This window comes from Sinohyriopsis cumingii, chromosome 1 (assembly GCF_028554795.1).
Source record: "Sinohyriopsis cumingii isolate HCF-2022 chromosome 1, ASM2855479v2, whole genome shotgun sequence".
Classification (NCBI taxonomy): Eukaryota; Metazoa; Mollusca; class Bivalvia; order Unionida; family Unionidae; genus Sinohyriopsis; species Sinohyriopsis cumingii.
The window spans coordinates 188,818,282-188,828,706 of NC_142961.1; the positions used below are offsets into that span (position 1 = coordinate 188,818,282).

General features: G+C 35.6%; 1 protein-coding gene across 1 annotated transcript; it reads right to left on the minus strand.

Moving 5' to 3' along the window:
* Positions 1–712: 712 nt before the first annotated feature.
* Positions 713–6,463, minus strand: LOC149808554 (tetratricopeptide repeat protein 9C-like). The gene is made up of 3 exons (XM_089979014.1): positions 6,078–6,463; positions 4,846–5,034; positions 713–2,724 (listed from the first exon to the last, which is right to left on the minus strand). The coding sequence occupies exons 1-3, from the start codon at positions 6,361–6,363 to the stop codon at positions 2,594–2,596; spliced, it is 606 nt and encodes a 201-aa protein (XP_089835140.1). The 5' UTR covers positions 6,364–6,463; the 3' UTR covers positions 713–2,593.
* Between the last annotated feature and the right edge of the window lie 3,962 nt (positions 6,464–10,425).

Consider the following 10,425-nt stretch of genomic DNA (forward strand, 5'->3'; position numbering starts at 1 on the left):
AATGATGTGTTTGAGTAAAAAGATTAAGACTAACATGTGTACACAGCACATTATTAATCAATTACCTTATTTTGTAATATGGAGAGTTTAGGCCAAATTAAGAACGGTTTTTGAGGTGTTATAAGCATTAAAGGGATCAAATGTAGTTATGATAGCTTTCGAGTCTCTGATAAATTGGCCATCCTTTGGTGTAGCTGAGATGAAAAGGAAAATACCAACCAAAAATGATGTCAGCAGAAACACTTAGGTAATGTAAACTAGTTAAACATATTAAAAGGCTCCAATGAGCAATATCAAGAATGTAAAGATAACTAAAATGCAAGCTTCAGACGTTAATGAACATCAACACTGCTGATCCAGTGAGAAAGGAACACAATGATAAAGAAATTGGAGAATAGTTACAGGGTTTAACACCATTTTTCAGCACAAAATAGGCTATACATGGCGGCCAGTATAAATGGTAGAGGAAAACCCCTGGAAAGAACCACCGACCCACGAGAAGCTACCAGCAAGCTTTCTCATGTACCCACATTGGCCAAGCCAGAGACTCGAACCCACAGACAAGGTGAGATGGCAGTGATCTGTAATGGTGAGAGCTTTAGGCCACTCGGAGCTACACAGTTGGAGAATGATTTTTAGCTGGACATGGAGGGAAGAAACACTGCTTGACACAAAATATTTTGAAATCTGAATAAACAAAAGAGTCAATATGATTTTGTTTATTTATTTTCATATTTAAAGTACAGCCGTTACAACACTGTGTGACAAATAATACTACAAAAAAAACGGGGCCCTTTTAGGCACATGAAACTGGAGTCAGGGCTTGTGAAATCTGAAACAGGCATGGTGATTTTTTAAAGTTGTCACCCCACAGCCTGTGTCTGAAAAAAATTCTGTAAGCACTGAATAATATTAATAATAATAATAATACTGATATTCAGCGAATGGTATATGTTCAAAAATCAATTTTAAAAGGTGAGCAGGTGTAGAGAGGTCATGTGTGTACAAAGGGCAGTTTGGCCTTTTCTCATGGTTGTCATTACTGACAGGTTTGACTGTATCTGGCTTAAAATTAATCTTCAAAGTAAAGTGAAAGAATTCAGGTATAAAAGAATTAAGTTGATATATGGAATACATAGGAACCATTTTCTAAATGATTAGCACTGTTAAACATTATTCACAGCATACTGAAATCATCTGAAATAGTCCCTTAAATCTGTATGATATTCACCCAAGTTTTGAACAAGTCACCATTCTGGGTCAGTTTAAAGCAATTTAACATGAAGGCCTGTGCAAACCTGTTGAACATATGATTGCTGTACTATGTGACTTTGTCACAAAGGTCAAATGGCTGAGCAAGGTTGTTGCTGAATTAAATTTCTTAACTTCATGATTATTCATTCAGTGTATGAATGAATCCATTAAGTAGTTTAGAAAAATTATGCAAATGAAAAACTTCAACCAAAATGTTGACACAAGTTTCTATGACCAACCTTGACTCAAATATCAAAGGGCAAACATGCACAATGCATAATAAATTTGCTTAGTTTCGTAGTGATTCATACACAGCATCAAGAAAATTCATCATGGGGTTTAAGAAATATAAGCAGATGAAATAATATTAACAAAAAAACGTAATACATATTTTCTATGGCCTTGACCTTGACCGAAAAATAAGAGACGCAGAAAAAAAGTTGTCTCAGCTTCAAAATTATTCATCCCAAGAATGAAGAAATCCGATCATGGGTTTTAGTAAATAATGACAAAATTTAACTAAAACCATAATTAAATATTTTCTATAATTGTGACCAATGAGTCTAAGGTGAAAGTGGAATGAGTGCTTTTTTCATAATGAATTGTCATAGCTTCATAAGTTTTCATCCCCTGTATGAAGACAATACATTGAGGGGTTTAGGAAATATAAACCAATGAAAATCTTTCACCAAAACCCTCATGCAAATTTTCTGTGATTGTGACCATGACCCTGATATTAAAGGGGAAAGAGTCACCAAATGAATTATCATAGCTTCATAATGATTTATTCCAAGTATAAAGAAAATCCATTAAGGGGTATAGGAAACCTACGCAAATAAAAAGCTTGAACTAAAACCTTAACAAAATGTTGCCACTGCCACTGCTGTCAACAAAACTAAAGGAGTGATATGAGTAACAAGAAATATATAGAGGCTTTTGAATTTTAGTGAAGGGCATGCAGAGTTTAATCTTGAAAATATTCAATAATTCTCTTTACTCCATGTGAAAGTCAAAACATTAACTCTGGTCAGGTAACAAATGATAATACTGATATGCTTGGAAGAGCATCCATGGAAATTTTCCAGCAGAGTTTAACACTGCACCCCATCTCTCAAATACTTGACAGTAGCTGTATGAGTTCCTTGTACCTAAGTAATATCAATGTTTTCAAGTTATATTTGTGCTATGACCACCTTTAATAAATCAATGACAGGCACAAATAATACCACACAAGTGACCAATACAGAAATTGTGAAGCCATTAGAAGCATTTTGTGACTATCGGTGTTGAAGATGGACTAATTTCAAAGGAATGAATTATTGCCTAAGTATCTCTGGTGTCATGCTGCTGTCTTAGCCGACTCCTCTGCTGTACCATGGCTGAACATTGATTTGTATGCCTTCTTAAGTTCTTTTTCTTGTCTATCAAGTTCTTGCTTGCACATGTGCATGTACTTTTTTATTGCTGGATCTGAAAAGCAAAGTCAAAAAGAAAATATAATTTCATAATGCCAATGATTATAAAAGAATGAAATTCAGGTAAAAATGGTGCAGGCCAATAACCTACAATATATCAAAAACCATATTCTCCCATACCTTTTTTCTCTCCAATTGGCTTTGTTAACCTACAATATAGCAAAAACCATATTCTGCCATACCTTTTTTTCTCTCCAATTGGCTTTGTTAACCTACAATATAGCAAATACCACATTCTCCCATACCTTTTTTTCTCTCCAATTGGCTTTGTTAACCTACAATATAGCAAATACCACATTCTCCCATAGCTTTTTTTTCTCTCCAATTGGCTTTGTTAACCTACGTGAAAAAACATAAGAAAGTTTTGGATGTGATATCACATTATTTCTACAATAACGTCATCAATATCAGCCAAGTGTTCAGTAATTTTAGTGAGAACAAATGGTTCTGACAAAATATGTTACATTGACATTTGTTCTGGATGCTGTAATGGATAAGATTCTGTCTTTGTTATTAACAGAGATTTCAAACAAGGAAAAAAATTAGCCATTAGACAATTGTACTCATCAGTTGTGTGATCAGCAATGACAAAACACCCTTATTTAAAACCTCCACTGGACTTCACATAACACAGTTCAATTAATCACTTAAGTCATTACAAACCATGTAATCAATCAATGCCTTGTACAGCATGCCATGTATTGCATTGTAAACAATAAGCTGTCAACACTGTAAATACATAAAATACATAACAAAAAAGGATCAGAGTATTGCATCTATAGCTGGGACCTTCGTTTGGAAAAATGGTAAAGTTAGATGGGAGTCGTCATTGTGAAAAAATGTTGATGTTCAGGTCTTGTACTTGTTTCTCAATGCAGTGTTGCAACCAGATTCTAGTAATTGTATGAAGGGAGACTGTTCTTGGTAAACTTTGATATGAGAAGTCTATAAGACAGTGATGAACAAAGAAAAGTAGTACGGACCTCTGGTGACTATAACCAGAAGACTTCTTTTATCAATATCAAATCTTCAATGGACATAAGTAGATCCAGCTGAGGAGATGGGGCTTGGTCCATCTTTAATTTTCGGTGTTTGGGATAAAAGAGAAGTCCCCTGTGATGGTGCTGAAGACTAAATCATGAAAGAAAGTTGTAGAAGAAGTCCACTAAGTTGGAAGTCCACTAATGTTGCAAGACAATAACAAGCATTGACTCAGAACACTGTCAATAGTCTGAAATTTATACTATATAGCTGGTAAACTAAAATCAATGTAACCAGTACAGTTCATGAGCTGGACACAAAATGGAATGGCCAATGATGGTCCATGTTGACTTTCGTGTCTGATACTGAATATCATGGGAAGGTCAATCACTGTGCTGTGCTGTGTCAATGACAAAGTTATGGCTGAAAGTGGCACATCAGACACTGTCCACTTAATGGTTCCATGATGGGACATGTTGACTTTCAAATCTGATACTGAATATCATGGGAAGGTCAATCACTGTGCTGTGCTATGTCAATGACAAAGTTATGGCTGAAAGTGGCACATCAGACACTGTCCACTTAATGGTTCCATGATGGAACATGTTGACTTTCGTGTCTGATACTGAATATCATGGGAAGGTCAATCACTGTGCTGTACTGTGTCAATGACAAAGTTATGGCTGAAAGTGGCACATCAGACACTGTCCACTTAATGTTGCATGATGGGACATGTTGCATCATGTATCCACTAATAAAGTTATGGTATCACCATTGTGACAGACTAGACATAAACATATAAATAGAACTGTGTTCATGGAAAACAATAACTACCCCATCATACTGACCTAAACATAAAACATGTAACCAAGGTGTGTTGGATAGATGCTCAAAATGACACAAGGACAGCTCAGTATGCTCCCCTCTATATTTTGTACTGAGGCATATAAAATCCCAAGTTGCAAGAAAAATATGAGTAACCATTAGAATCAAAAATACCTTCACAATCACTCTTATTAATTTCTCAGTGTTTTAATGGTATTACACACTACATTTTTGTAGAAATATACCTCTCTTAGGCACCCACATCTTGAAACACTGCTTTTGACTTCTAATATGGGTGACAAAAACTTACCATTACCACCTTTTTCTGTACATTTAGCTTGTTCTAATGTTTCCAATGCCTTCTCATATTTCTGTAAATTGTACAAACTCATTCCCTTTCTATACAATGCTTTCACACTTCCTGGGGAGAGTTCCAACACCCTGTCACAATACTCGACGATCTTCTTGTAATTTGGAGAATCTACTTGAATTAAGCAAGCTGAAAATGAAAAATGAAATAACCTATTTAAGAATACTAAATTCCAACACAATACTAACAAATACTCTTGTCATTAGGGAGCAAACAACATAATTTCTTATCCCAATTATATTCTTGCTAGTTTACTTTTAAATTCAATAATGGAATGCTGCCCTTTTTAACTTCTCATTTTCGAGTCTTTTTATCACAACATACATGCATTATGTACACAGTAAGCTACATACTTGCATTAGCTTTGCAGTAAAATACAACAAATTACAATGTGCACAGTAACCTATATACAAAACTAAAGTGACAAATCAATAATTCAGTTTCTCTAAATAGCAGTCAAATGTTGGCCAATTTAAGCTCTTCAAAATCATTATATTATAAAATTTATAAAAGATACTTCTAATTCTAAACATGTAATAAGAACAAAGAGCTGAGTGCTTATCATTCTAACTTTCTGACTAAACTCAAACATATAGTTCCACGCAACGTTTGTCGCCGCTACCAGAAATGTCAGAAAAAAAGTGGAGAACTACTTGTTGGAGTATAAAGGAATAAAAAAATGTGCTTGCATTGCCACCATTTGTATTGTCTTTCTCCAGTCAGACATGCTCATAATCAGTGTGTGTGTGTGTGTGTGTGTGTGTGTGTGTGTGTGTGTGTGATTTGGATTTTTAATGTAGCTTTAACAATTTTTCAGTCATATCGCTACGATGTCTGCAGTGTGGCATTTTATAATAATGTCTAGCACTGGGGCCTCATGCCACAGACATGTAGCATGATGTCCCACCCAGTCACAGTATCCTGACACAAGACTGACCATTCCCAACACTAACCTCTTAATGCTGAGCAACAAGCGAGACAGTTGTTGGTACCATTTTTGTAAGTCTTTGGTATGACTCTGCTCATAATCAGAACTATACTGGCAGAGATGTGTAGCGATACTTAATTGCCTGGGATGGTAACTATGAAAGAATTTTACAGAGGTATATGGTTTACACAAAACGTTACAATTCCTCTTTCATATTTACTTAGTGAATTACTAGCACCCTTACCAGCTAAGTTGTTGTAACAATCAGCTTGCAGGCTGATAACTTCCCTTTGAGTTTCTGGGGGAAGTTCTTTACTAAATCCAAGTTGCTGGATGCTTTCCTCGGGTGCAAAAGAAGTTAGACCTGAGCTTTTCATCTGTCCAATGCCTCTCAAATGTAGCAACGCACGATGATACTTTTTAATCGCTTGCCTGTATTGTTTCTCTTTATAAAAGTCATTTCCCTCTGATTTGTACTCTTGTGCTTTTTCAAAAAGCTCCAGATCGCTTGTTCTGACATCACTCTCCATGGTAGAATTATTTCGAAGTTAAAAAGTAATTTTCTGCGAAATTATAACTTGGGGAAGCTATGTTCATTCGGATAGGCCTTGTCTGTTTCTGGTGGCGCTCTACACTCTCGTACTTGCATTCTAAAATTTTAAAGAAAAAGAATTGCTCCTAGTGTCTTCACTGGTTATACTGGCTATATATAAAAAGATCTTGTATATCTTAGGTTGTTCAAAGAACCTTTAATTCCCTTTATGTTGGTGTATGATTGATGGGTGTAATGTGGGTTATAGAGTATACAGCTTGGCCTTACTCATGATGTGCATCTTTCAAAAAAGTGCTAGCTCCACTTGGTCATTGTCACTTCCTGGACTTCTAAGGTATTGTTTCGGGAAAAAAAAACACAGGTGCTCGACGCGAGCTTAATGTTAGGAAAAAAAACAACAATAATCTAAAGGAAAAAGATCATACAGAGTGACAAAAATGCCTTAGATTACCCCGATGACCCGTTCTGACATAGGACCCTCTCTATCATAATATATAAGATATATTCTTATATAAGATATATATTATGATAGAGAGGGTCCTATGTCAGAACGGGTCATCGGGGTCATCTAAGGTATTTTTGTCACTCTGTATGATTTTTTTCCTTTAGATTATTGGGGGTTTTTGGGGGTTTTTTTAACATCAAGCTCGCGTCGAGCACCTGTGGAAAAAAAAAGAGAGAGAGACGATAACTGTTCTTACATTTTATATATTTGGTAATTCATCCATTGCACTATTAGAAGCTGGCATTGTCTAGTTGGGCAAAATTAATTTTCCATATTTTAACCGTTGCTAAAGATAGTGTACTTAAGACTAAATTCAGGCAGATATTTTTTAGTACAAGGGAGCAGTCATTTTAATTAGCAGTCTGCTTAGATCATGTAATAAATGTCAGCCACATCACATCAAAGTAGCATAGATTTATGCCAACATTCTCTCCACTGTCCATGTTTCAAATGCAAACAACTTCAACTCTTACGCACGTCACTCTCAATAGTACATAAATTACTAGTGAGCGCCCCCGATGCATAACCGAAAATATGATCCGTAGGAAGATTTAACTTGATCTATGAGAATTTGATCAAAATAGTTTCGAAATTTATCATAAACGTGTTTAATTTTCATCCGTCATAACGTCAAAACAGATTATGTCGTATGCATTTACAAGTCCTTCGTCCCCATACATGTTGTTCAGAATCCGTCTCTAACTTGTTAACTGAATCATCTATTATATGTTTTATGTTTTGCATTTTCTTTCTCGTAAATGACTAGTGGCGTTTGGAAATGCGACTTTTATGGCCTTCACCATTGTTTTTACGTCGTCACTTCTGATCACTAAATCAGTTGTGTCAACATCAGTCAGGTTAACTTTAAGATGAGTAGAAATCTGAATAAGATTCAGAGTCACTATTGTCATAAATAAATTTTAAAAAAATGGAGCTTTCCTTGTGTCAGTCTCAACCCAGCATGACAGTTTATCCCCTACGTGAGCGTTGTGGGTTGTTTACTTTTAATTTTGACCTCACACACGCAAGCACACACGTCATGCGTGTGATCCAGGCGGAAAACCCTCAAAGAGGGCGAACAGACAACGCTCACATTGGGGCTAAATAGTCATACGGGTAGAGATGGTGACTGGTGGAAAGGTCCACAAAGATGGCCAGTAGGGCAAAGCTCGTAGTTACATACTGCTCCTGGTCACGATCAACTGCTATAACAAGTCACAGCCACGTGCATAGATTAAATGTTTTGTCTACACCAAGAAAGATATGTCCTGTACAGCACAGTCCGCCATCTGTTCATCAGTGTACAAAATAAGATAGGGCATTTTGCCTGAACACTGATCGTATGGCTCGGATCGGATGATTCCTATTCCTATTCCATGATCGTATGGCTCGGATCGGATGATTCCTATTCCTATTCCATGATCGGATGGCTCCTACTTATTAGATTTTCAGTTTCTGTTATAACAGAGAGAGAGAGAGAGAGAGAGAGAGATTCTTAAATTCGTGCAAAGAGACTGGGATAGGTATACCGTACAATGAGAGCGTGCACCGACTATAGTACAAGTCACATAGGTCGTGTAGGCATTCAACACGGACTATTTCAGTAAAGGGTGTCATTTTTTGGAATTTGATTATACATACCTTTAAGTGGCAAGTATTCACTTATTTGGATTCGAATACATCCATATTCTTTGAAATGTCATTATTTAGACGCCCCGAGAGGTGTTTACGGCAAAATCAATGTTAAAGTACGTAGACATTTTTGGACGAAATGAACCTAAAGGTGCGACCCAGTGCAACCTGGATTGAATGTCGCGCTCTGTGATGTCACGATGAAAGCTACGTATATTGATAAACAAATTCGTACAACCCTCTATTGCGACGATTCCACTCGACGCGCTCTTATTTTGACCCAAGTTAAGTACATGGCCACCATTGTAAAATGACCGTAGAGATCGATAATTTTCGTTGGGAAGTTTCTTGATGACATTTAAGGTGCAGATCATTAAAAAATCAGGATTGAATAGACTTTGGCTAAAGAAAATTAGTGTTAAATTATTTTCATTTAAAAAAAAAAATATATTTAATTTAAAATGAGTAAATGCACATTCGTGACCCATGTGACTTGTGCTATAAACAAAGTTCGTAACTATGAAATTTTTATTATAATCATAACGTAATTGAATTTCCATAATACTAATTTGAGATTAAATTATAATTAACAAATATATCAAAAAACGGTAAAATGGTGATTCTTTTTCTCGACTATTTATCTATTTTTTGTTCCGGTATTTTTGGTTTGGTCCGGAATTTTCAGTTTGTTCCGGTAAATACAGTAGTTGGACCGGGAAGTTTCTAATGCAGTTATGTACATTCGGAATATCTCGTTCCTTTCAGTACTGGTTCCCTGTTTGAACATTCTATTTGAACATAGAACACAATTAATTTTACTATATGTTCTCTACATTTGTTTCTCAATATTGACCTTTCCAATGTGTGATAATCAATTCAAATCATATGTTAATTTAGAATACCTTCAAAGATGACTTCACGGTGAAGTTCTTTTCAAAGGTTGACTTGCATTTTTTTGAGAGGTTAGACTATCAATAGAGCAACATTTAAACAGAACACATATTTCACTTCCGGATCATCACCAAGGCCTTATTACTCACTGTGCACTGTCGCCGAAATACACACTGAACACCACACCTTGAGCTCATATTCTCAAGAATAAACAATTACCTTTAAATCCCTACCAAACATGCATAAATATAACTCTTCTATCACCACCAAAAATGAGAGAGGAATTTTTTTTCTAAAAAAAGAATAGAACTACATTCGGGTACTGAACTGGCAGTACTAATTGTGACCCGATTCCATTTTGCGATGCTTAGTTAGTATCGGGTAACGGTCAAGTACTTTTTATTTAGGTGGCGCTCTAAAGTTTTGTATTTTTGCATGTTTTTAAAGAAAAAGATTACCTCGGTTTTCCTCACTGGCTATACTGGTCATTTAAAAATGACCTTGTATATCTTAAGTATTGTTCAAAGAACTTTTAATTCCCTTTATTTTGGTGTATGATTGATGTGTGTAATTTGGGCTATTCTATATACAGTTTGGCATTACGTTAGATGTGCATCCTGTCATTTTTTCTTAATTGTTTCGTACATTGTATATATTTGGTAATCCATTCATTGCATCATTGCACTTTCAAAAGATGGTATGGTCTAGTATGGCGAAACGTGTATCCCTAGTTTACTAACTGCTCAAGTTAGTGTACTTATATTAGATCATGTGCAGTTTCCAAAGTACAATATCCAAAGAAATTTCAGCCACACCCACCACTCTCTCAGAAGTTCATATCTGCAGAGCGCCCACTTGTCTTGTTACTAGCTTCTAAGGTGACTGGATAGTGCCATAATTTTTTTATATATCTTCTTTAAACAAAATGATGTACAAAAAGTTAATAAAAATAAAACAATCGTGGCACTATCCATATAGCATATTACAGAGGCAAGAGAAAATATATATAAA